At 41.7% G+C, this 26,571-nt stretch overlaps 2 protein-coding genes and 1 non-coding gene across 8 annotated transcripts; 2 read left to right on the forward strand and 1 right to left on the reverse strand.

Moving 5' to 3' along the window:
• Window positions 1-576: 576 nt before the first annotated feature.
• Actrt3 (actin related protein T3) lies at window positions 577-3,193 on the reverse strand. The gene is made up of 2 exons (XM_005069741.4): window positions 2,937-3,193; window positions 577-2,214 (listed from the first exon to the last, which is right to left on the reverse strand). The coding sequence occupies exons 1-2, from the start codon at window positions 3,134-3,136 to the stop codon at window positions 1,299-1,301; spliced, it is 1,116 nt and encodes a 371-aa protein (XP_005069798.1). The 5' UTR covers window positions 3,137-3,193; the 3' UTR covers window positions 577-1,298.
• A 1,169-nt stretch (window positions 3,194-4,362) lies between these two features.
• Window positions 4,363-4,435, forward strand: Trnav-aac. Its single transcript has one exon. It is a non-coding gene; the product is annotated as a tRNA-Val (tRNA).
• Window positions 4,436-5,737: 1,302 nt separating this feature from the next.
• Window positions 5,738-25,114, forward strand: Mynn (myoneurin). Of its 6 annotated transcripts, none has more exons than XM_005069742.4 (8): window positions 5,738-5,823; window positions 6,625-6,921; window positions 12,503-13,296; window positions 14,299-14,458; window positions 16,543-16,721; window positions 17,572-17,655; window positions 18,704-18,790; window positions 21,199-25,114. In XM_005069742.4, the coding sequence occupies exons 2-8, from the start codon at window positions 6,656-6,658 to the stop codon at window positions 21,456-21,458; spliced, it is 1,830 nt and encodes a 609-aa protein (XP_005069799.1). In that variant the 5' UTR covers window positions 5,738-5,823; window positions 6,625-6,655; the 3' UTR covers window positions 21,459-25,114. The 6 variants fall into 6 exon arrangements, with proteins under 6 accessions (XP_005069799.1, XP_040610492.1, XP_040610493.1 ...); XM_040754558.1 differs by having other exon boundaries at window positions 6,625-6,791; window positions 12,619-13,296; XM_040754559.1 differs by having other exon boundaries at window positions 6,625-6,791; window positions 12,682-13,296.
• The last annotated feature ends 1,457 nt before the right edge of the window (window positions 25,115-26,571 follow it).

A 26,571-nucleotide genomic window follows, 5' to 3' on the forward strand; every position in this document is an offset into this window, starting at 1 on the left:
CAGGACTGAATACCTGGGTGTGGCCCCAACCAGCTGGGATAAAGACTTTCAGTTGGCTATACACTGTGTCTGAGTGGTCATCTTTGCTGTAACAAGACTTTCAGTTTTTAGCCTTAATTTACCTTCCTGGCCACAGTCCTCACTCCCCTTTATTCTAGTAAATATGCTTTGTTCTCCTCTAAGTGGAAGACCATGACAGCATATGTCTGAAATTGCAGGGTTATATAGGAATGAGAAGCTGGGGGAAGAGAAGGCCATGACTGGCAAAGTGTAGGGTAAGGGGCAGGGTGAGAAGAGCTGAGAGGAGCCAAGAGTACTGGGTGAGCCTGGAGGCCAGCCTGCTCTTTGGTCTGTTGATAGACACCGGGGCCAGCCATTAGAGTTTAGTTCGCTTCTCTTTCTGCTTTGAACCTTTCCAGAGCCTCTGGATATTTTCTCTCTCTTCTCCACAATAATGGACTGGCCATTTTGGCAGTTTCTTTACTGAGTCCCATCTCATACAACACTGACCATTATTATTATACTAAGTGTAAAAAAGAAAGAAAGGGAAAGAGGAAGGACTTGACTGCTCCCAGATATGGTGAAGGAGAAAGTTTATTGTAGATAAAAGGGAGGGCTAGCCAGAGGCAAAGCCATCTGAGAGAGTCCAGGGTGGTCAGGACCCTGAGCCATGTGAGGAGGACAAGGGCAGATACGGAACCAGGTACAGCAGCCAGGAGACCCAAAGAGAGGCGAGGTAACCAAAATGTTTAGATTATATAGGGAAGGGCATCTGGGAGGAGAGAAATGAGAAATTTAGGGTAGGGGTGGGGTATGCCAGGAGGACCCTGTAACAGGTAAGGACTGAGGGTCGCAGGGAGGACCTAGCAGCTAGTGTCCAGTTTGATATATTAAACAGGCACCTCAGTTGTTTGTCCTGGGTTTGAAACCTAACAATTACACTGTTTCCTGCCCTGTTGTATTGAGACCCAGCCCCAAAGTCACAAGCCTGTAATTCCAGCTACCGGGGAGACTGAAACACAAGGATTACAAACTGAAATCCACTCTGGTCATTTTAGCAGGAGATCCTATCAGAAAATGTAAAGTTAAAAAGAGGGCTGGGCATATAGGTCAGTGGTAGAGTGTTTTGCGTGTGTGAGACTCTAGGTTCTATTTCCAGAACTACCAAAAACATTTAAAAAAAAGAAAGGGCTATCCCAATAACAGAAATGTTTTTGGTCCCCCAGAATCAGAATATCCAAAGTGTTTTGTTGTTGTGTATACTCAAAACATGTTTTACTCATCATTTTGCCTGCTATTCAGAAGCATCTTTGGTGTACTATATTGGGTCCAACTTCTTCGAATTCTGCAGCAGTGATCCACATGTCTTGGAAGGCAGACAAGGATGCAAGAATAGATCCCCCCATCCACACTGATATCTTCCTTTCTGGGGGAGCTGTAACCTGCACAGGGGTATTGGCGGGTGCCACCTTTGCCACATCCTTAACGAGTCGCTTATCTAAACCAGGGAAAGAGGTCGATCCTCCAGCAAGGATAATATTGGAGAAGAAGGAATTCCTGAGCTCAGTGTCACATTTCATGATGCTGCTGAGACACATCTTATCGATGCCAGGGTCATCAACGTTCACAAGCCACGGAGAGAAGAGAGCCTCTGGGCAACGAAAGACCTGGTTATGGAGTTTGATCGTCTTCCCATCAGGCAGGGTGTACATTTTCTCTAGGCTAGGTTCCTTGGCCATTTCTTCCTCATAGTTCATTGCCACATAACAAGTGTTCTCCTTAATGTCAGTCACGATCTTTCTGTCCCCAGTTCTAAGCAGCATGACACCATCGTCCTTCAGCAACATCATGAGGTAACTGGTGAGGTCATGTCCCGCCACATTCAGCTGTTTTACACCATGAGACAGACAGTAGCCCTCAAAGACTGGCACACACTGAGTAACCCCAGCCCCCGAATTCAGCACCAGGCCGGTGGTGAAGCCAGCCGCAAAGAGTGCCAACACAGCCTGGACAGACAGATAGAAGGCAGGGACTCCCAGGTTTTCAAAAAACACTTCAGAGATGTGCTGCCGGTTCACCAAGGGGTTCAGTGCAGGTTCTGTAACCAAGACTGGGCCATCGCTGGCCTTCAGGTTCAGGTTATAGTCGTAGATATGCTTCCACATGATCTCCATGTCCCCCCAGGAGGAAATGAGGCCTCGGTCCACTGGATAGCTGGAGGGAGAGCGATAAAATATGTAAGTCTTGTGCTTTTGTGGTTCTCGTTAGTGGTGGTTTTTAGATTTCTCTCTCTCTCTCTCTCTCTCTCTCTCTCTCTCTCTCTCTCTCTCCTTTCTCTCTCTCTCTCTCTCTCTCTCTCTCTCTCTCTCTCTCTCTCTCTCTCTGTGTGTGTGTGTGTGTGTGTGTGTGTGTGTGTGTGTGTGTGTGTGATTTGATAGTTCTTGTTTTGAGACAAGAGTCTCACTGTGTAGCTCTGGTGAAGCCTAGAATTCAACATGCAGACCAAGCTGGTCTGGAATTCAGACTGCTGCCTCTACTTCTGCATGTTACATAAGTTTTTAATATTTACCCTCTCTGCTCTTTTAAAGCTAAAGTGAGTATTTATCAGTATTGTTTCCTGGTCAGCAACAGAAGGTAAACGGGCAGCTACCTTTCTCTGCAGTCATTTTGCTTAGCCAGAAATTCCCACATTCTGGCAAATAGTTCGAGATCACACCAAATGACAAAAGAATGTGACAAATTAAGTCACATTCTTAGGGGGACACGTTTAGCAAGAACGTTCACTATATATATCTGAATATATTTGTGTACAGAGAACAGAGGTTTTTGTGAGGCGGGGCTGGCTGAAGCCTTCGGGTTCCTCTCCCTGGCCCTTTCAGGGTGGCTTTATCTCGGGACTCTTCCACACCCATCCAGGCTGCAGCATCCGGAGGTACCTGATAGACAGGAAGTTCCTGCGCTCCTGGGCTTGATCACCTACACACAACTCCAGCTCGCTGTCCGTCGCAGTCTTGTGGCCCTTGGTCCGGCCCAGAATGTTCGGGTAAACGAACTGGGGCTCCCGGGTTCCAGCCAGGCCCGCCTTGATCATTCCTGAGCCATTGTCGATCACCACTGGTGGCTGGTAGCCGCTCATGCCGCCGGTGCTGCTGCCTCTGCGGCCTCCGGGTCGCTCCTCCCAGGCTCTGCCGGGCCAGGTGCCTGGAATGCCGCGTCACAGAGGGCGCAGCCACCCGCTGGCCGGTGCGCCCGCATCTCGCTGGACAGAGTTTCACCGCTGCCCCTGGAAACTCTGAACATCAATACCAGAAAACCCGGCTTCCCTCGCAAAACATACAAATTTAACACATTGCAAGGGACTTTCTCGAAAACTGTGAAAAGCTATTTAAAAAGCAAAACAACAACAAAAAACGATTGTCCCCAAGCCATAGTTAACAGTGTTCAGCGCTCGGGAGGCACCCTTGAAATTGGAGAAGTGTCTGGGAATATTGCAGGAAGGCACTGCCTTAAAACGCTCAACCTCGGAGGTGCTGGGGTATGAAACGCGTTTGTGGACTGTATGTATAGTAGACCAATGACACGCTTTTCTTGTAGTTTCTAAAACTACGCCAGTTAAAAGGGCAGAGCCCTTTTGTTGTTTGGTGAGCCATTTTAGCACAGGTTGGCCCCGAACTCACTAGAATTCCCCTCTTTTGCCTCTCAGTTCTGGAGTGCTCGGCTCCCCCTCCCTCCTCCCTCCTTTCCTCCTCCTCGTTTGCTTCATCTTTTTGGATTATATCTCTAGATCCTCCGAAGCTGAATTCCATCTCCTAGGGTTGATTTTTTAGGAATAAGGACACATCTGCCACTTGGTAAGAAAAATTCCTTAGATCATTATGAGGTTCAGTTCAGAAAAAAAGTACATTGCGAGGCAAAACGAGCGTCTTTGGAGTCTGATCTCGCGCATCCTTGGTTTAGGGGATTTAAAACTGGTACAAATTACAACCTTTGGTAGGCATTCGGAAGCAGGATGGAAGAGTAATTTACACGTCCCCCTACCAGAAGCGGGACGAGGCGTAATTCTGCGCATTTTCACCGGGAGCCGGGACTCTGACAACTGCGCGCCGCAGCTTCCCCAGCAGGAGAGCATAACCTGCGGGAACCGAGAAGAAAACGGACCAAAAGGGCCAGGAACTAGGGTGCCTGGTCTCCAGCGGCGGGCTTTGCAAGAAGTCTGCAAACAAATTCAGACTTTTGAAATAGTTCGGCTAACTATGTGTTTTTGCCCCCTCCCCATTGAAAATTAGATGATTCTTAAAATTTTGTGAAATGCATACCAGTACTTCACTTATCAAGAACTTTTCACCACAAATGCCCAGCCAAGTTTCCGTAGTGTAGTGGTTATCACGTTCGCCTAACACGCGAAAGGTCCCCGGTTCGAAACCGGGCGGAAACAAGCTTATTTTCTTTTTACACTCCAATAAGGGTTCACTTTTCAAAAGCCGCGACTTGCCCATCTGAAAAAATACGTTGAAGAAACTTCTAATGCTGAGAACAAACACCCAGAAGGGAAAACCATTCGGGCTGATGAGGCAGCTGTTGATCCTAGCAGGCTGCTTGCACTCTGGGTTCCAATCCCCAAACCAAAGCAACTGTTGGCTCTACGCCTCTGGAGCAGTTTTGTATGGTACCCCTTCCATGCCAGCCTATATTTTATTCTTAATCTGTATGTCAAGTTCACTATAGATCTCAAAATTAATTAGCGAAAGGGGCTCGACAAAAAGGTGAAATTAAAAATAAATTCATACCCAGAAATGTAAAATAAAGAAGTAGCCGCAACATTATTCTTATAAACACGACTGTGGTTTTATTCGCAAATTCTTACACAGATGTTATAACGCGAAAGGACTCCGGCAGGGGAAAAGTCTCCAATTTTTTGAGACTTTCTTTTAAAACAAAGTCGGGGTAAATTCCTTAAGGTCACATAACTTTTAACAACCACCACTTAAGTTGTGGTTTTAAGGTTTATGGCATCCGCGGGCTCTAAAGGAGGAAGCTACCCGAACACATCAAAACTTTGTGGCACTTTCGTATAGTGCAGGCATAACCGTCCGCTTCTCCCTTTACAGCACACATCTGAGTTCCATGTAAATAACTGTGCTAAAATTGTTCTGGTTCCGACGCAGGAAAACCTTTTTCCGGTAGAAAGCCCACCTTCCTCTCATGTTGCGCATGCCCAGTGTGCCCCGTTGCTTTGCTTTCGAGCATCTCTGCTTTCTGTCACCAGGTAAGGGCATCCTGGAAGATGAGCTTCAGTGGGCCGGCTCCAGCAGAACTCTGGGGGTCCCAAGAGCTTTCGGGTATGCAAAAGAGGAAGGAGTGATTGGTCTCGACTCAAGCACATCCCTCCCACCCGCCACGGTCAAGAGCCAGGGTGCACAGCGCCGTAGTCTCCACTGGAGGGACGCTAATAAAAGAGGATGACAGGAGAGGAAAAGAACTACAATTCCCAGCATGCAGCGCGCAGGGCGGCTGCAGGAGAGGCCGGCTGTGCACTCGAGCTGGGTCTCAGCCCAGAATCTGGGCCGACAGCTGCGGGCTGACAAGGTGAGCCTCTGGCGTCGGATGTGAGTGAGCACTGAGGTGTGCTCTGGCGACCCGGGCGTGTCGGGGAAGACAGGCCTCTAGTAGCCAGCTCGCCCGCCCCAGACGGGTCCCTACTGGACCACACAGCCGGACGTGACGCTACCGCGGAGGAGGAAGGGAGAGGCGGAGCATCAAGGTGACGTCCTCCCAAGATGGCGGAGAGAGAGTGAAGAAACTGTTTCCCTTGGGCGGCCACCGGTGAGTGCCGCCGTCTGCCTGGCCTGTCGTCCTCCAGCTCTTGGATCCGGGAGTCCTGCGTGGCCTGGCCTCGGAGACCGAGCGCGCTGCGGGGCGAAGGAGGGTGTCCTGGGAGAGGCAGCCTCCGCGGTGGCGGTAGCCGCAGCCCGAGCTGTGGGAACTCGCGCGAGTGCGAGCCGGGAGGAGGAGGGCAGGGCAGCGGAGGCCCCGGAGGGCTGGCCGGGGCTGTCACTCGGCGGCGGCCAGGCTCGCAGCGGGCAGCCAGGGGTGTGTCCTCCTGGGTAGTGAAGGAACCTTTGACAACCCGAGTCAGGTCGGGCGTTCCCGCCCCCTTGCACTGCCCAGCGCTTGGAAGGAGCCGCACCGCCTCAGCATACAGGTTTCAGTGATCCGAGAGCCGCGGAAACAGCTCGTCTCGTGGTGTTCTTATCCCCGCTGCCCCAAGCGGTCATTTCTTAGGTTACCTGTTTAAGCACCTTCAGGTAAATGTCCCTCCTGAGCTTCGCAGTTTGAGGGGTCAACTATACAAGCTTAGGATTTTAAAACCTTTCTCTCTCTCTCTCTTTTTTTTTTTTGTCACCCATGCAGTTGGTTTTGTTCGCCGTCATTTATTGCATTAGTGTCCTAGTGCAGTAAAAGAAAGAGAGGCACTTAATCACCATGTGTGTTTGATGAGGCTTTGAGGGGCACAGAGTAAGAGCTCTGTTTCTCTGCTTAGTCTTTCGTCCCCTCTCCCTTAACCTCTGTGGATGCCTGATGAAAGGTGATGGTTATCGACTCACTGTTTTGTTTTTGTTTTAGATCAAGGGTAAGGTTCCGTTCTGATACCAAAATGCAGTATTCACACCACTGCGAGCACCTTCTAGAGAGACTGAACAAACAACGGGAAGCAGGGTTTCTCTGCGACTGTACCGTAGTGATCGGAGAATCCCAGTTTAAGGCGCACAGGAATGTGCTGGCCTCCTTCAGTGAGTATTTTGGTGCGATCTACAGAAGCAGTTCTGAGAACAATGTTTTCCTTGACCAGAGTCAGGTGAAGGCTGACGGATTTCAGAAACTGTTGGAGTTTATATATACAGGAACTTTAAATCTCGACAGGTAAAGTACACGTTTTTACTCAGTTACAAAAGCTAGTCAGATAGTCTTTAGGGCTCAAGTAGATTTGTATTTCTTTCCAATTCACTCCACACTCATTCTCATTGTTGATATGCACTATATATGCATGCAGGTATATGTGTTTGTATACATATATACATAATACACACACATAGCTTCAGTAGCTCTGTTTAGGATGAAAAGATGTTTGATAACGACCCCCAAAAAATCTTAATATCAAGAATTCTGTTTGACGAATTTACTCACTCAAAAAAAAAGTTCTTTATTTGAATTTAGCAGATGTGAGGTTTTAACGGTGAGTTCTACATGAATTTTAATTTCTCCTCGCCATTGGTCTCTGTTCCTCAGACCTCTCTCACTCACTCTCTGTCCCTTCTTGTAAGGTGTTTGGAGTAGTGTTCAAAGGACCACCTCTGGGCTCATGCCCTAGTGCCTTCCATTGCTAACACTACATAGTGATGTGCAGGACTTCTTGGTTCTAGAAGGTAACTTTGTGAGAATATGAGTCACAATAACTCTGTTACTGCTGCTAACCCACCCACAGCTTAGATCAAGCCAGAGGTTTACTGAGTTAAGACTCTAACCGCTGGGCTTCAAGGATGTCTCCAGTGGTTGGGTGCCTGCCCTACAAGCATGAGTACCTGATTTTGGATCGCCAGCACCAATGTGAAAGCATTTTTGTGATACCAGTGCTTCCAGGGTGGACACAATGGTTTCCTGGAGCTCATTAGCCAGCCAGTGTGTCTAGCAGAATCTGCAAGCTTTCAAATTCAGGGAGAGATCCTGTCTCATATAACAAGGTGAAGAGGAACAGTCATCTGTGGCCTCCACACACAAGTACACATGCATCTGTGACAAAGATGCTTATTGCTGCCTGTTCAGTGACAAGTAGGTTCTTCAAAGTCTTATGGTTCAGATATCTTGTTTCCTCTATATAAAATTTAGACTAATAGTGATACATTCCTAATTGTAGGAGAAAAGGTAGAGAAGGCAAAAACAAGGAGAATCTGGTCAAACTATGCTTACCTTCATTCCTTTATTTTTTATAGAAGCGTGATAGAACAGATTTATAGGACTGACTGCCATGGTGGTGCACGCTTTTAATCCCAGAATTTGACTTGCAGAGGCAGGTGTATCTCTATGAATTCAGGTCAGCCACAACTACCAAAAGAAAAAAATTGCACACTGTGGAATTACATCTTTCTTTTCTTTTCTTTTCTTTTCTTTTTGGTTTTTTGAGACAGGGTTTCTCTGTATTGGGAATTACATCTTTCTGACTTGGCCTTAATCTCCTCATAGAAGTGAGGAGTTAGTAACTGATGGTATTATTTTAAAGAGTAAGTGAAGACTTGAAGGCCCCACCTTGCAACAAACATTATTTTACTTTATATTTTCTCTCCTCTCTGTCCTGTTTGCCTCTACATTCCTCAAATGAAAACTAGAAGGGGGTGGGGGAAAGACCATAAAATTCTGCCACTTACTGATGAGCACTATTTTTATTTTGGTTTTTGTTGTTGTTGTTTATTTGTTTGTTTGTTTTTGTTTTTCGAGACAGGGTTTCTCTGTGCCTTTGGAGGCTGTCCTGGAACTAGCTCTTGTAGGCAAGGCTGGTCTCGAAATCATAGCGATCCTCTGCCTCTGCCTCCTGAGTGCCACCACTGCCCATCGATAAGCACTATTTTTAAATACATTTTTATTTAAATTAGAAACAATCTTATTTTACATATCCCAGTTCCCTCTCTCACCTACACTCCCATGCCTCCTACCAACTCCCCAGGGAGGGTGAGGCCTCCCATGTGGAATCATCAAAGTCTGATACACCATTTGTGGCAGGACCTAGGCCCTCCCTGTGTATCTAGGCTGAGAAAGTATCCCTCCATGGGGAATGTGCTCCCAAAATCCATTCATATACTAGTGATAAATACTGTTCCATGACCAGAGGCCCTGTTGACTGCCCAGGCCTCCTAACTGACACCCATACTCAGGGGTCTGGTTCCATCCTATGTAGGTTCCCCGGCTGTCAGACTGTGGTCTGCGAGCTCCCACTTGCTCATAGCAGCTGTTTCTGTGGGTTCCCCAGTATGGTTTTGACCCCTTTCTCATCACTCCTCCTTCTCTACAACTGGATTCCAGGAGTTTGGCTCAGTGCTTAGCTGTGGGTGTCTGCTTCTTCCATCAGGTGCTGTGTGAAGGCTCTAGGATGGCATATAAGGCAGTCATCATTCTCATTATAGGGGAAGGTCATTTAGGCTAGCCTCTCCACTATTGCTTAGATTGTTAGTTGGGATCATCCTTGTGGATCTCTGGACATTTCCCTAGTGCCAGATTTCTCTTTAAACCTATAACGGCTCCCTCGATTGAGGGATCTCTTTTCTTCCTGATCTCTCATGTTCTCCCCTCCCCCTTCTCTGATGCCTACCTTCCCCCCTCCCAATTTGCTCAGGAGCTCCTGTCCCTTTCCTCTTATCCGGGGGACCATGTATGTCTCTTAGAGTCCTCATTGTTTCCTAGCTTCTCTGGTGGTGTGGATTGTAGGCTGGTAGTCCTTTGCTCTACAAATGCTTGTCTTTCTGTGACTGGGTTACCTCACCAGATAAGCACTATTTTCACATACATTCTTTTCCAGACCATCTCTACAGATGTACACAGTTAAGATTATTTCCTTGCAGCTTACTGTGGAAATATACTTCTTATGCATGCTAGAATCAAGATACCTCTTGATTTTTATGAAAAGGAATTATTTATGTTTTAGACTTGTTTTATGGGAATAATAAGCAGAGATAAATTAATCTCCCACAATTATTTAAAAGTGGTAGATAATTGATTAATTGGATCCTTTAATTGATTGAGTGCTTCTGGTTAAAGAATGTAGAATATTTAATAGACTTTTTGATTTTTACCTTTTTAGTTTAGTTTTTCCTTTTTAGTTCTCTCTCCTTCTCTACATCCCTCCCTTTCTTTTTTCTTTTCTTTGTTTTGTTTGTTTGTTTTGAGGCAGGATCTCATTCTGTAGTTTAAACTGATCAGAAACTGACTCTAACTGAGGATGGCCTCATATATAGTCCCCAGGGTGGTAGGATTACAGACACAAGCCTCAGCCTCATTGCTGGGATTAAAGGCATATGTCAACACTACTCAGTTGGATTCTCTTTCTTGATTAACTGTTTGTGAAAAAAAAATCTTATATTGACTTGAACATACTGGGAGCATCTTTCTTTGTGCCTTCATGCAAAGAACCAATGTGAAGATGAGCAAGTGTTTCTCTCTCTCTCTCTCTCTGTCACACACACACACACACACAATCTGGGTATGTGTGCATCTGTCAGTGTGTGTCTCTCTGTGTCTTTCCTGGTGAGTGGTGTAATAGTGTGAACCTAGCCTGAAGTGTAAAGGATTATGTTAAAATAGAAAGGACATAATATTTACCGATTAATTTAACAAGGCTGGAGCAGTGGTTCAGCAGTTAAGAACAGGTACTGCTGAAGGACTCTACCAGGTCCAAGCATCACAGAGATGGCACCAGCAGACTTGCCCTTCTCCCTTCTGTTTCTCTTGCTGAACCATTAGATTACATTCCTAAAAGCTAACCACCAAGGTCTAGTCCCTTATTTGGTCACTTCCTTAATGCCTAACCCAAAGTCCATCACTCAAAGTTCATTACTTAGCCAGGTGGTGGTGGTGCATGCCTTTAATCCCAGCACTGGGGAACCAAAGGCAGGTGAATCTCTGTGAGTTCTAGGCTAGCCTGGTCTACAGATCAAGTTCCAGGACAGGCTCCAAAGCTACACAGAGAAAACCTGTCTGGAAAAACTAAAAAAAAAAAAAAAAAAAAAAAAGAAGAAGAAGAAGAAAAAGAAAAGTTCATTGCATGTCTACACTGGCTAACCTGTCCAATTAGGACTTTCCAAGTTATCCCAGCACTGACTTTCCCACTTGCCCCTTTTTTCCATAAAACCCACTTCTGCAGAGACACTGCTGATGTCTTTGCCCTATCCAGAGATAGTCCTATTCCCCCATAATAAAGCCTCCTTTGAAATTGGAAGATGACTGTCATAAAAGAGTTTTAAACAACTAGGAGAAAACCAAATGAGGTAAAGGTACAACTCAGTGGCACTGGAGACGAAGGTGTGACTAGGTGGTTGTCAGAACTTTGTAGGATCAGTATACATGCAATATAGTCTTGGAGATCCCAGACAATCAATGTAGTGGGTATTTCTTTTTATCTTCAAATTTTATCCCCCTCTTTAAAGGGCAGTGATGGTATTGTCATCATATATTAACTATAGTTGGAACCTTTTTCTGACTTACAAGGAAGAAAACAGAAGAGAGGCCATCTTAGTAACCAAGCAACACTTGGCAAAATGGCAGTCGGGAAGGTTACTTGAGGGTGTGTGTATCTGTATGCTTGTATTAGCTCAAGATGTCACACTTCAATCTTACTAATAATTATTAATACCAACTAAACTCTTGTTTTTAAAGCTTAGGAATTTTAAGCCAGTAATGCAACCTCACCGTGGTTAATTCACAGAATGCTAGATCTATTACTAAATATTCCAGTCACCCTTTTTCTGTACTGTAAATGTCTATTTCTTAATACCCCTCTTGGTACCATTCTTGGTGGGTATTAAGTTATAGCATTACAGTTGCAGATTCTCTGGCACTGTTTTTGACGGCTGAATTTTAGTCTTCATTAACAAGACCCCTCCAGGATTCATATTGACAGTAAAGTTTGAGAAGCATAGAAAAAGTACCTCACAGGGCAGAAGGGAGAAGTAGGAAACTTGATTGACATTTGAAGAAGCCCTGGAGGAAACAGGAGGTAACAGTGTATTGCCAACAACATTTAAAAAAAAAATTAGCAAGGCATGGTGTGTATGCCTTTAGTCCTAGCACTCAGGAGGCAGAGACAGGTGAATGTTATAAGTTTGAGGCCAGCCTGGTCTACATAGTAAGTTTCAGGTTAGTCAAAACTACATAGTGAGACCCCATCTAAAAAGAAACAAAACAGATTTGTGTGCGTTTGTGAGTGCAGATGCACATGGGTGTACCACAGCATGCATGTGGACGTCAGAGGACCGTTCTGGGGACTGGTTTTCTTTCTTGTTGAGACAGGGTCTTGTTTCTGCCTGGCCTCACATCCTGGTGTAGGAGCGCTGAGACCCTAGGTATGCAGCATCACTTCAGCTCTTCAGTGGTCCCTTGTGTCTTCAGGCTTGCTCAGCTAGGGCTTCTCCTTATGGAGTCAGCTTGCTGACCACCCAGCAACCATATTTTTCAACTCACGTGTTCTGTGTTTTTTTTTTTAATCAGCCAGAAAATATAACATTTTGTTATTCTGTAATGGTTCATCAATATCTACAAGTAGGCATTCTTTTTAGTATCTGTAAAATTGGTGATACCACTCAAACATTCTGTCGAATTACATTTTATAAATTAGTTATTTACTTTAAATTTTCCAGAATTCTTCTTCATTAATTCGATAAAAGACATTCAAGTATATATGTAGTTGCGTCAGGTGTTCCTTGTGATCAGAATATTGTCATCTAGCCTTGTTTCCTTACAGTTGGAATGTTAAAGAAATTCATCAGGCTGCTGACTATCTCAAAGTAGAAGAGGTAGTGACTAAATGTAAAATAAAGATGGAAGATTTTGCTTTTATTGCTAGTCCCTCTTCTACAGAAATATCTAGTATTACTGGAAACATCGAATTGAATCAACAGACCTGTCTCCTTACTCTTCGAGATTATAACAATCGGGAGAAGTCAGAAGTGTCCACAGACTTAGTCCAGGCAAATCCTAAACAGCGGGCATTGGCGAAGAAATCGTCTCAGAGTAAAAAGAAGAAGAAGGCTTTCAGTTCCCAGAAACCAGGGCAGAATAAATCAGTGCAGTGCCCCAGTGATGTTTTAGAGAGTGCGTCTGTTGAATTATTCCTGGATACAAATAAGTTGTCCTCACCTGTAGTAGAACAAGTCATCCAAGGAAATGATAATTCAGAACTTGAGTTGACCTCAGTTATGGAAAATACCTTTCCAGCACAAGATATTGTGCAAACTGTTACAGTCAAACGGAAACGTGGCAAGTCACAGTCACACTGTGCTCTGAAAGAACACTCCATGTCTAACATAGCCAGTGTAAAGAGTCCCTATGAGCTGGAGCCCGCTGGGGAAGAGCTGGACCCACGGTACTCAAAGGCCAAGCCAGTGTGTAACACGTGTGGGAAGGTGTTTTCAGAAGCCAGCAGCTTGAGAAGGCACATGAGAATACATAAAGGAGTCAAGCCCTATGTCTGCCACTTGTGTGGAAAGGCGTTTACCCAGTGTAACCAGCTGAAAACACATGTAAGAACCCATACAGGTAAGGCTGGCTTTGTTTCCTGCAGTGCGATGGTTTTGTGTTGCTCTTGTTTTCTGTTCTGTTTGGTACCAGGGATTGAACTCAGGGCTTCAGCTGAGCACAACCTGTACTACTAAGTTGTATCTCCAGCCAGTATAGATGATATTAAGCACACAGCACTGACTGCCTTTCCACAAAATTGGCCATATTCTTTTATTTGTAAAACATTTTTGCATTAGATCCTTAAAATCTTATTTGTAATTGTAACCAAGTATTTAACTGCTCTCTGTTATAATTGACATTTTAAGTTCTACTGCCTCAGGTCTTAGACATTTTCTCTCATAATAAGCATAAATTTGGTCCTAACCCCTGGCCCTGGCTGGGTATTGAACCCAGGGCCTTGAGCATGCTGTGCAAGTACTCTTACCACTAAGCTATAGCCCTTCCCCTTTCCCCATGTGACTTTTATTTTGAGATAGTGTCTTGCTAAGTTGCTCAAGATGGCTTTGAACTTGCTGTGTAAGTCTTAGATTTTCAATTCCCCTGCCTCAGCCTCCAGAATAGCTAGGATTATAGAGCTGTGCCATTAGGTTTGGCTTGGTTCTAGCTTTTAAAGTATTTAACAGAGACACATATTAAATCTCAGTCCAATTTTCACATATTACCAATAATTCTCATCCCATGCTCCTAGCCTTGACTGGTTTTTGAGCATCATTCTCTCTCAACTTGTCTGTTTAACTGTTGTGCATGACCTTCTGGCCAAGTGCGAGCGCCCATTGGTACACTTAGTTTTATATTTTATACATTTTTCTTGTGATCACCTTTCTCTGTTATGATTAATTTCTTTCCTATTAGTGTTTTCAGTAGTCTGGAAGGACATCCCATTTGCTTTTGTTACTTAGAAGTTACCATTTTCTGAAAACAAAAAACAGTACTGTTGGCACTCTTAAAAGTCTTAAAAGTTTATGACTTTAGCAAGTAAAACAGGATCCCCCCCTAATACAAATGTTACTATTCTTTTAGGGGAAAGGCCGTACAAATGTGAACTGTGTGATAAAGGATTTGCTCAGAAATGCCAGCTGGTCTTCCACAGTCGCATGCATCATGGTGAGGAAAAACCCTATAAATGTGATGTGTGCAATTTACAGTTTGCAACTTCTAGCAATCTCAAGATTCATGCAAGGTAAAAAAAACAAAACAAAAAACCACCGAGTTGTTGACCTTCAAGTCGGTTGATTATTGTAATCTAATGAGTACATTTTTTATGAGTACCCAGAGCAAGCCTCATGTTACACCATGCTGATCATTTGATGCTTGCCGTACCAGGTTTTCACCTTGCTTTCATCTTCCTTTCATTTTCTCATTCCTCTCCTTTGGAATGGGCATTGTTCCATGGAATCTATGAAAACTGAGTTTTGACTTTTACAATTGCTCACACCTCAGAATGCCCCAAATCTCTGAGACTTGAGACTTGGACTTTTGGGACATCTTCTTGAGACTCTTAGAGATAGATGAATACATTCCCATATGAGATGGGCTTGAACATTTGGGGCCACAGGTAGACTGTAGTTTGGATCTGAAGTACCTCCCAAATGCTCATTTGTGGAAGGCATAGTTCCCAGTGCAACAATGTGCAGAGGTAATTTTGGGGGAAGTGGCTCAGACTTAATCAGAGGGGAGGTGACATTCTAGGTGTTGAGGCTTAGTTCAACAACTGAGTCCTGAGCCTCTGGGGATTGTGTCTTGTTCTGCCCCTCCCCCCAGCAAACACCCCAAACTCCTTCTCTGCCCCTTCTTTCTGATTGCTATGACAGCACCATGGTGTGCCAAGGGAAGTGAGTGCCTGTGTCCCATGACTCTGAATGTCTGTATGGGCTGACAATGGACTCAGTATATGTGGGCAGGGTGCTAGTGCTTTATTCTCAAAGTAAATGCATTTACATTTTCACTTTCTGTATGTAACTTTTGATGGGTGGGCGTTGGCCAGTTTTTTTACCTTTTTTTTCTTCTTTTTTTAAATGGTGATAGGGTCTTGGTGTATAGCCCAGGCTGGTCTCAAACCCCAAATTCTCTTGAGAGCTGAAATTACAAAAACATACTATTGAGCCAGGCGTTGGTGGAGCACACCTTTAATCCCAGCACTCGGGAGGCTGAAGCAGGTGGATTTCTGTAAGTTTGAGGCCAGCCTGGTCTACAGAGCGAGTTCCAGGAAGCCTCCAAAACAATACAGAGAAACCCTGTCTCAAAAAAACAAAACCAAACAAAAAAACATACCATTGATTTGGAAATTTTGTTTTGCTTTGTGGTGCTAGGACTTGAACTTAGGGCCTCCAAGTGCTAGACACCTGCCTCACAGCTGAGCTCTGTTTCCAGCCATTGACTTCGTTTCTCCGTGCTAGTCTGTTCTTCCTTGGGCCTGACTTTACCAGCACTTCTTTTCTAGCCAAACCTCCAAGTTTGCAAAATTTTCGCTTTGCTTTTACTCACTTTTACACCCGGCTAAGATGTGTATCTCAAAAGTATAATCTCAGTGGTGTGTTTCTCCTAACAAGGCCCCATTTCCTTGGCAGTTGATCTTTAGGGAGCATTCTATTAACACCTGGAGTTAGGGGATTTGTTTTAGCTGAACAAGTGACAGTCAGAAAGAAAACAAGATGTAGAAGTACAGATGGTGCTAGATATGAAACTTTCCTCTCTTTAAAGTACATTTTTGTTTATTTTGTGTATACCTGAGGGAGTTGCTTCTCTCCTTCCATAATGTGAACCCAGTGATCAAACTTAGGTGGCAGTAGGCACCTCTACCTCCTGAGCTAACTCACTGGCTCCAAACTCTCTTTTGATTAACGATTGAGGTGAGAAGTTCCATCTCACTGTGGGTGGTGCCATCCCTAGGCAGGTTCTATAAGACAGCGGGCTGAGCAAGCCACAGGGAGCAAGCCAGTAAGTAGCACTCCTCCATGGCCTCTACTTCAGTTCTTGCCCTGACTCCTTGATGGATTATGATATGGAAATATAAGCCAAAATAAACTCCATTCTCCCCGAGTTGCTTTTGGTTATGATCTTTATCACAGCTATATATGATGATGATGGTGAAAAATTTCTTGGGGGAGTGGAGTTTTACGTAGAAACTATTGAATTTATATGTATAGTCTTAGTCTGTTAAGATGACATAAAATGCTGCGTGAAAAATTATGTAAGATACTTCGTGTATACATTGACCTCCAGATGGCTTTACTTACCATTGCATTACTTCATATTTACCAACAGGAAGCACAGTGGAGAGAAGCCATATGTTTGTGATAGATGTGGGCAGAGATTCGCCCAGGCCAGCACACTGACATATCATGTCCGTAGGCATACTGGAGAAAAGCCTTATGTGTGTGACACCTGTGGAAAGGCCTTTGCTGTCTCTAGTTCTCTTATCACTCATTCTCGGAAGCATACAGGTAAGAGTTAAACACGGAGAGGCGAGTTGCAGTAAGGTTGTAGACAAAGAAATGGGAATTGGGCCCTTACAAAGGGGAGATTATAGACTTCTTAGTTTTCTACATTGGTATTTTTGAAGCTGTGTTCATGCTTTTCACATAACTCTTAGATTAAAAATCTGACATTTTCAAGAATAATACAAGGTAGGTGAAAACTTTTATCTTGTAGCTTATACTTGTTCAAGTAAGGTAATTCTGAAGATATATAAATTGAATTGAGACATGTTTTTATGACTCCAAAAAACCTTGTTAGCCTTTTCTGAGAATTTATCTCCTTTGAGTAAGCATGTAAAAAGGGAGGTAAGTGGGAGGTGGGTTAGGTAGGAAACTTGTTTTGTGACTTGGGACCTCCTTTGCATAGACATTCTGAGTTTTGCAACACAGACAGATTCCTTAAGTGCAAATTACCAGTTCTGAAACAAAGTGTACTAGTTAGACCCTCATTTGTAAGGTTATCTGCTAAGTACAATCTTCCTTAAATGTTTATATTCTTCTTGACTAATAAAGTAGAAACAGAACTTGAAATGTGGCTTAAATTTAAGATGCTGTTACTCTTTAGAAGCACGCTGCCCAGGAGATCTGGGAGAGAAGAGATATTGGCAGAGGTAGTGTTTAGTGTGTGAAAAGGATCAAGCTAGATAGATATTTAAAGTCATAGTTTGTTACATTGGATTACTGAAAATGCCTCTAAGATACAATGTAAAAAGGCTTTCATATAGATATTTTTAAAAGCTTACTTTAGATTACTTGTAATTGATAAATATTATATTGGTATAGTACACCACTTCGCTATCTTTTATTTTCCATCTAGGTGAAAAACCATACATATGTGGTATTTGTGGGAAAAGTTTTATTTCCTCAGGAGAGCTCAACAAACACTTTCGATCCCATACAGGTCTGTGTTTAGGGAGAACGTATTATTTTTTGTTCTCTCTTAATTCCTTTGTATGTAAACCTTAGCTTTGAAACCATTGTGGGCTATATAGTATCTAGTCATAACTTGGTGATAATAAGTTTTTAATGTATACATATCAGGTTTTTATTTGTTTTTTCTTTTATTATCTTTTTAGTTTTTTAGAGTATAATTTAAATTTGGTTAAGAATTGTGTAGAATTTCCAAGAAATATGCCAAATATCCATCAAACAAAAACATTTGCATTAAATTGAATAGATATATCAAAAATGAATAGATAATACAAAGGAACCATCAGAATTATAAATTTATTTTCAGAATAAAGCATAATGTCAACATGTTTACTATAACATGTAATATGTAGATAGTATGAAGAAAATGCTGAATATTAAAAATTAAAGGAAATGCTACTTTTTAAATATAGTGTTCATTTCTTTTCAAAAGCCTGTCTTCATAATTCTTACCCAGAGTGATGTGAATAGGAGGGGCTTGGTTCCTTGGTTTTGGGGGTAAAGCATTGAGTGGCTCTGCAGTCATCACCTGACCCCATGGTGCTGGGGAGCGGACTCAAAGCTCTACAGGTGCTGGGCTTGCATTCTGTCTTAGAGCTACATCCCAGCCTAGACAGCTTCTACATGAAAATAATTGTATTGTAGAATATTGTCAGTCTTTCTTAGAGGACTTCTTCATTTGTGAGGTGTATGAGAGCAAAAATCATAGTTATACGTTTCCCTAGCTTTATAGCCAGGTCTTAGCATATGAATGGCATCTAGTATGTATCTGATAGCAATAAAAAAAGATTATTTTGCTTTTGAGAATTTGAGATAATGAAAATGCTTAATTTCCCCCAAAATTGGGTTATACTTTCTGTGAAGTAAAAGTATACCTATGTGTATAGGATTTCTCATTTCACTGTCATAACAAGTAATTAAAACATTTTTTGCTTTATTTTCATCAACATTTGATAGTTTTGTGTCAGCTAGCAATTTTTAAAATACTAAGGTATTAAAGTTCTTACCTTGTTTTTCAGGAGAACGACCATTTATCTGTGAATTGTGTGGAAATTCTTACACAGACATTAAAAATTTGAAGAAGCATAAAACAAAGGTCCATTCTGGTAAGTACATGTGCTAGAAACATGTGCCACCCTGCCGGTGCTGGTGCTGGTGCTGGTGCTGAACATGTTGAGGTATGCATTTCAGCAGTGTGAGTTAGATACGTATTTAAAAACTAGATGTAGGCAGATGTGGTGGTTCATGTTTATAACTTCAGGACTCAGGAAGCTGAAGTAAAGATCTTAAATTTAAGGCCTGCCTGGCTACAAATCTAGTTGCTAGCCAACTTGAGTCACATAGTGAATCCTTTCCCAGTAAACAAGCAAACAAAAGTCCCCAATAAAACAGGGCTCAAGGCACTTGTGCTCATGCCTAATAACCTAGATTCTATTCTCAGATCCCACAGATAACAGGAGAGAACAATTCTCTGAGAGTTGTCCTCTGACACACATATACATACTAACAAACACAGACATACACCCAAAACAAACAAAATGAAGTAATTTTAGAAAACAAAACAGCAACTAAAACATATGTATATACATGTAAAGTAGCTTTATAATTTACAGAAAATTCCTCTTTCCACTTCTTTTGAAATACTGACCTTTATTAAAATAAAGAAAAAAACAAAACCCTCAGGGTCTGGAGTGATTGCTCAGCAGTTGTGAGCCCTGCTGCTCTTCAGACAGAGCATCGGTTAGAGTCCCAGCACTAACAGGGTGGCTCACAACTGTCTGTAACTCTACTTCCAGGGGCTCTGATGCCCTCTGCTGGCCTCTCAGTCACCAGGTACACACTCAGGCAAAACATCTGTACATATAAAATAATAATAATAAAATACTTCAACTGTTTCCTCTAAAAATAAGACTTGTCACAAAGCATGGTGGCACATATCACACACAGAACTTAAGAGCAGAGGCAGGAAGATTGTGGCTCAAGGCTAGCTACATGGGCTATCTCAGAACAAATGACTTGTGAGTAGTTTCAAAAACAAAAGTAAATATATAAGTAAGCTAAGTAGCATTATTCTCAGTAATGCAGTCTGGGTGATTCAGACAGTAGTTAGGAAGAAAAGAGCTATCGTGAAGATCAACCTAGAAATGTGGAAGGAAATAGGACACTGGTAGCTAAAAAATGTTGTATCAGTATGGGAAGCCAACTGAAGACATTTAGACCTGTGACTTCCTGTACTTATGGCGTTCTATCAAGATGAAAGTTTCACAAGCATGTAGATGATAGTAAGTGCTCACCTAGCATTCGAGACCCTGGGTACAATATCCAACACTAAAAACTAAACATTATGTTAATAAATACCATTGTAAGGGTTATGTTAGAAACATCTGAAAACTGCAGTGAGTCCGTCTGTTCAGCAGTCCATTTAATATCTAAGGGGTACACATAACTGCACGGCATATGGATTTGAACAAGAGCCTATGACCTTGATGTAACACCAGAGATTGTGGACATTGTAAATACAGGTGCTAAAGAAGATAGTTCTTCTGAAACACGAAAATGGGCTTAAGTTTAACCTGGACATGGTAGCCCAGGCCTATTGCCCCAGCACTCAGGATGCTGAGGGAAAGCAGGCTGACTACAAGTTCAAGGCCAACTTGGACACATAATGATGGTATCCAAAAAGGAGAGGGCTGTCAGGAAAGGAAAGACTTATTTTACAGAAGTTGAAGAGAGAAGAGTTCAGAGGATGGAGATGGCAGGATGGGTTCAGTCCAAGCAGAGGACATTGTGATGCGTCACTAAGACAAGACAGCCCAGGTTGTTTGACTGGTTAAACTGAAGAATACAGAGAATTGCAACCTAATGAGACAAATTATGCACTGTCAGCTATTGAATGAGGCTACTGAGATCACATCAGCATTGCTGGGGTGGCAGCAGCGTGTTAAAACCAGCAGTGAAGTGAAGACAAAGGAGCATCTGTAGTCAGGGTTATGATTTCTCTAGTCAAACAGTTTCTCACCTCTGGAGATAAAAGCCACAGAATAATATGAACTGCTTATTGAAATAACCAGTGTACAACGATTGACTTCCTTTACTGCCCTTCTGCATTTGGAAGGAACTAGAGAAGTTTAACTGAGCATTTACCCTCAGGCAATGTCTAGCCTAGTTAGGGATTTGAGGCATGACTGAGTAGAGTGTTAAACAAGAGGAATAGGAGGAATGGCTGCCACAGGGAGGAATATGATACTTGAAAATGTGATGAGGGAGATGAGAAAAAGTTCACCCAGGTTTAGAATGATTAAACCTATGTATGTAATGGTATTGTATTTGCGGCCCAGATATGCCCGACACTAGCAGTATCAGGGCAAGCTTACGTCAGGCACACTGGTGGGAGAGAAACTAGTGCGTATGAGCATGAGTGTAATTTCTAGGACCTGTAAGTGGATTACCTACCTCAGACAACTGTTTTGTTTTGTATTGTTAAAGGCAGTGTGCCTTCCGACTTCCATTTCAGGTACAGATAAAACGCCAGACTGCAGTGCAGATGACCATGCTTTAAGTGAACAAGATCCCACACAAAGAAGTCCTCTGTCAGAGACTCTAGACGTGAAGCCTTCTGACATGACACTACCCCTAGCGCTTCCACTTGGAACTGAAGAGCATATGCTCCTGCCTGTCACCGAGAGTCAGTCTCCCACGTCAGACACACTGTTGCGGTCAACTGTGAATGGATATTCAGAGCCACAGTTGATTTTTTTACAACAGTTATATTGACTTTGAGGACATGGAATTGCTAAGACGCCCATAGTAGTAAGCATAAACATCTCTGGTAAGAAGCATATTCATATTAATCCCCATTCGTTTGGGCTGTGTGACCATTAGTTTTCATTCATGGAAGTAAAAGCACCTAACCCTGCTCCTATCAGTGCTCATTCTGACTTTGGATTTCATTGTAAACAGCCTTTCAAAGAGTGACTTCTGCTATGGCAGCACTGTTTTGGGTGGGTAAGTTCCAGACACTGTTAAAGCGGCCTTAATTCCATTTTTATTTTGCATTTTAGACTTCTTTGTTCCTGAGGTAAAATCTGACCTGTGGATCTTTTTTATTGTTGTTCTCTCCTAAGTGCAAAATCTACAATAATACCAACTTCAAAGTGTTTCTGTTTGTAAACCCTGGGGAGCAGTGTGTAAACTGTTGGGGGCGTTAAATTTCATATTTATTCCTATGAAAATTTAGATACTAAGGATGAATTGTGCTATTTATTAATATATTCCTTTAGAGGTAACTTTTCTAATGAAGCCAAAAGAAGTATTTCTCTTAAGACTCAGAAAAATGTTTGTAAATTTTTGTTCATTTAGAATGAACTCAGTATTCTGGAGAAAAACAATAGTCAAATCAATTTCTGTTTTGAGTTGAGACTATATTTTTTTAAATAGATATTTGGTGTTTTTAAGTGGTCAAAAGACAGTTTTGAAATTTGATTCATTTTATATTTTATTAGATTTGTAGATTATTGGAAGTGAAATATAACAAGTTTGAAAATTTTTGATAAGCCTACCTTTTATCAGTTATGCACTTTTTAAAATAAATGTTCTAAAAAGAATTTTCTAGATATAAAAAATACTAGAAATCGCTTGGCTTCTGAATTTGATATATTACATAAAAAAATCAAGAAACTTGAGTAGCTTGCTTAAAGCAACACACACACACAAATAGAATTACTATTCTAACTTTAATTATAAGCTACACTTTTTGATTGTCAGTTTATTTACCATTTTATATTTGAGTTTTCTATAAATATGGGTTTTTAAATTTTATAAATTAAACTACAACTTTTGGTTGTTGGCTGTAGCTTCATAGTGGATCTTTCTATCCCAGGTGAACATAGAGAATTCAGTGTCACCCCATCCCAAATGCTTGCTGCCATTTTTTTCCATCTCACCATTCCCAAATATTAAATTATTTCACTGCCTCACTTTTACATTTTACATTATCAGATTCAGAGAGTCAGTTTCCATAGTACATGATAAAAGTCATGGTGACTATTTCTTATTTATGCCACGATTAGTTTATTTGTTTTCATAATTTAAACTACACTGAAATAAATTCAATGTGTTTACTGATACTGAATTATTTATAGTCATAATTACTTGTTTGGGTCCAAGTTTCTTATTATGAGAAGACATAATAAGAACACTCAATTCTTACAGACTGAAGTAATGACACCATTTCTTAGAACACATAGCATTTTCACAATAAATTACCACCAGTGAAACTGACTTAACTGGAGAGATTATAAAATACCACCTTTGTATAATAAACTTATTATTTAGCTAAGAAATGTGTATATGTTATATGACCATACTGAGTTTGAATAAAATTTGTAAGGTTATAAAACGTTCAGCTAATATATCCTGGTTTAAGATCAATAAAAAATTATTGGAATATAACAAAACGAAGGAAAATTAAGAGTCAACCCTTTTTAACAAGTTTGCCAAAGTGAAGAGATTATGTTTAATTCACATCTTCATTAATCCATTGTAGTTGGCTTTTTCCTTGGGCCTTCAACCAGCTCCCAAATAAAGACAATAGGAGTTATTGTTAGCTATGAATGCTCGGCCTTAGCTTATAAAGACAATAGGACTTATTGTTAGCTATGAATGCTCAGCCTCAGCTTATACTTGTCCCACCAGCTCTTTTAACTTAATTTTACCTGTTTCTGTTCAACTATGTTTTGCCTTCGGCTTTTTACTTTTCTTTCATTCTGTATGTTCTACTTTCCTGTTTCCTCCATGTCTGTCTGTCTGTCTGTCTAGCCCCTGGCATCTTCCTGGCATCTCCCCCTCCCCCCAGCCTAAATTCCTATTCCTACTTCCTCTCCTTGCCAGAAGTCCTATACCTCCTCCCTCACTATTGGCAGTTCAGCTTTTTACTAGACCAGTTAGGTGCCTTAGGCAGGCAAGGTAAAATTTTTGCATAGTTAAACAAATATTCTGCAACATCCAGTGAACATTTTTTTCTGTAAGTGCTATAGTTAGGTGAGCATCGTAGCACATATCTGTAATCACAGCATTTTGGAAAGCTGAGGCAAGAAGATTAAAAAAAATCCTTAAACTGCTATGATGATGTCATAGTTATGAGGGCAAAAATTGCCCAGTTTCCTCAAATTATCTTTTGAAATTTTGAGATAGTCTCACTTCATAGCCCAGACTGCCCTAGGACTTCAGTCTAACCTGAGGTGTCATCATACTGAAACTTCTCGCTCATCATCCTCCAGACATGCAATAAATAGCTAATTTGGTGATTAGCATTTTGAAAGCTTCCAAATTTGTTGTTTTCAATACTATTTCATATAATTGCAATATGGAATAGGTAAGGTTGTGTTTTTAATTTGTATTAATTTAATATGCATATGTAAAATTATTTTCAGTTAATGTGGCTTTAGTTATCATTTGCTCCTCCAGAATTACCTGTGAAGAAAGCTTAAAGACTTGAGTATCCTCTCTGACCATTTTTTAATACTTCACTGTTGCTTATTTAACCCTGTGTGTATTTTAGTTGTATCTGGTCATCATTCTAACACAAAGAATCACTGGGGTTGCTTCTTTATTTTGCTGTGACACAGTGTTTTGGGAAAGATTTTTAGTATTATAGAATATGCTGAATATCTTAGAAACTATTTTCTAACTTTGTTTTGTATTTGTATTATTTTGCTCTAATGCTAGCTTTTAGACTTTTTAGAAAAAAGAAATTATAGAATATACATTAAATGAATTTGGCTGTTGAATAATCTTCATATTTAATTCCATGGATCATTTCAGTAGACAATTTTAGAAAGCTTTTTCATCAGTGAAAATTCTATCAGTTCATTGCAAAGTTTGTCATTTCTGCACATTTTAATCCTACAGAAATGGCACTAGCAGGGCAGTTAAAGCAGGTAGTTAATTATATACACTAATTTTTAAAATGTCCTAGGCCAATAGTTGTAATGCCTTTACTCCTATCAGAATGGAGTTGAAGAATAATGATATCCATACCCTATTCAACTTAATATACCAAGTCAGACGATGCTGAGGCAGTTGTATGGTAGAAGAGCCCTACAGCTGACCTCAACATGTACCAAACATTAAGAACTGTCATCCTAAGCACTTCTTGGTGCTCTGTCTTTGAGAAGCAGTTAAACAATGGAATTCTTGAATATAGTTTTCTATCTTTTACCTGGAGATTTTAGTCTATTATTTGGCTAGAAATACCACCAAATAGAAAGATTAAAGTCTGCACTTCTCACTCAGTATTTTGAATAACAATGAAATTGAGTGATTGGAACATTGATTTGTTTCTTTTTGTTTTCAGACAAGGTTTTGCTATGTGTTACTGTGTTGAGACTGAATATATTAAATAGTCCAGATCAGCCTGGAATTCACAGCAATCTTCCTGCCTTAGACTCCTCTGTCCTGGGATTGAAGCTATGCATCACCACAGTTTGTATTAATGTCTTGAGACCATGTTGTAGTCTTTTCTTTTGCTTTCTTCAACCCCTGCTCCCATTTATTGATGAAAGATTCACTGTATTTAAGAATTTAACATATAAACATAGTAATCTTCTAGGAAATATGCAAAAACAAATAATTCTACCTCCCCCCTTAGAGTTGATCGAGAAAGATCAGTAACAGAAAAATAAGCCATAATGCTGAGGAGTACAGTACAGGAAGTCAAGAAAGGAGGTCTGAGCATTCAGGAGTAGTGAATGAAGAGAGAAAGCGCCATTGTTCACCTGGATTGACAGGTGAAATGACTGATGGACCTTACATGTAGCTGACTGAAGAGGAGCTAGGCAGAATGCAGAAAATACCAAATGAGAAGGAGGTAACAGCCATGTCTAGCATGGCGTTCATACTGACTCACTTGAAATAGTTCTTGGACAGGATGACTTAGCAAGCTACATTTATAACCTATGATATCACATCCCAAGATAGCTGACTGCCGGAGGGCAGAGGTCAGACACCCAGGTTTGTAACACAATTCCATGTAGTGGCCTCGGTTGACCGAGTGCCTTACTAAGGAGAAGCGGCGCTCCACTGGCAGCTGGTAACATTCCTGAGAATTGGGCTGTGAAATGCAGCGACGTTAACTAAGACATGAAAATAAATGAACAGGTCCTTCAGAATTGACCTGGAAGTCGGTGAAGAAAATCTAAGTGTAAAGGAAGTGAAGCGTACTGGAGATCGCTGGTATTTTAACCAAGACCACGTCTCAAGCAGAAAGACACTGAAACAGTTTCATAGACCAGCATGAGAATGCAAGGATGGAGAGTAAACAAGGTCAGCTGCCAGGTTTGGGTTTTTTTCTTGTTTCATACAATGATTCTGATCATGATTTCTCCTCTCTCTCTCTCAACTCCTCCAAGTCCTCCATACTTCCCCACCTCTACCCACCTCCAGGCCCTGTCTTCTCTCTCTTTAAAAACAAACAAAAGACTGAGAAAACACACAAACAGAAATGAAAATATCTAGCAACAGACCAAATAAGACAGAAAAGTACCCAAACAAAGCAATCTGAGACAAATAGTCTACAAAAAAATGCCATTCAATTCTTTTTTTTTGAGACAGGGGTTCTCTGTTTAACAGCTCTGGCTGTTCTAGAACTTTCTGTGTAGACCAAGCTAGCTTCGAACTTACAGAGATCCGCCTACCTTTGCCTCCCAAGTATAGGCATGTGCCACCACCGCTTATCCCTTTGAGTTTTGTGTGTGTGTGTGTGTGTGGCCATCTAGAATTGGGCATGGAGCGTCTCCTGAAGTGTGGCTAGTATACCCAATGGGACTCCATTGGAGAAACTAATTTTCCTTTGCAAGTGGAAACAGATAGCTTCTTGGTTAGGAGTGTG

The sequence above is a fragment of the Mesocricetus auratus genome, unplaced genomic scaffold (assembly GCF_017639785.1).
Source record: "Mesocricetus auratus isolate SY011 unplaced genomic scaffold, BCM_Maur_2.0 Super-Scaffold_100011, whole genome shotgun sequence".
Lineage (NCBI taxonomy): Eukaryota > Metazoa > Chordata > Mammalia > Rodentia > Cricetidae > Mesocricetus > Mesocricetus auratus.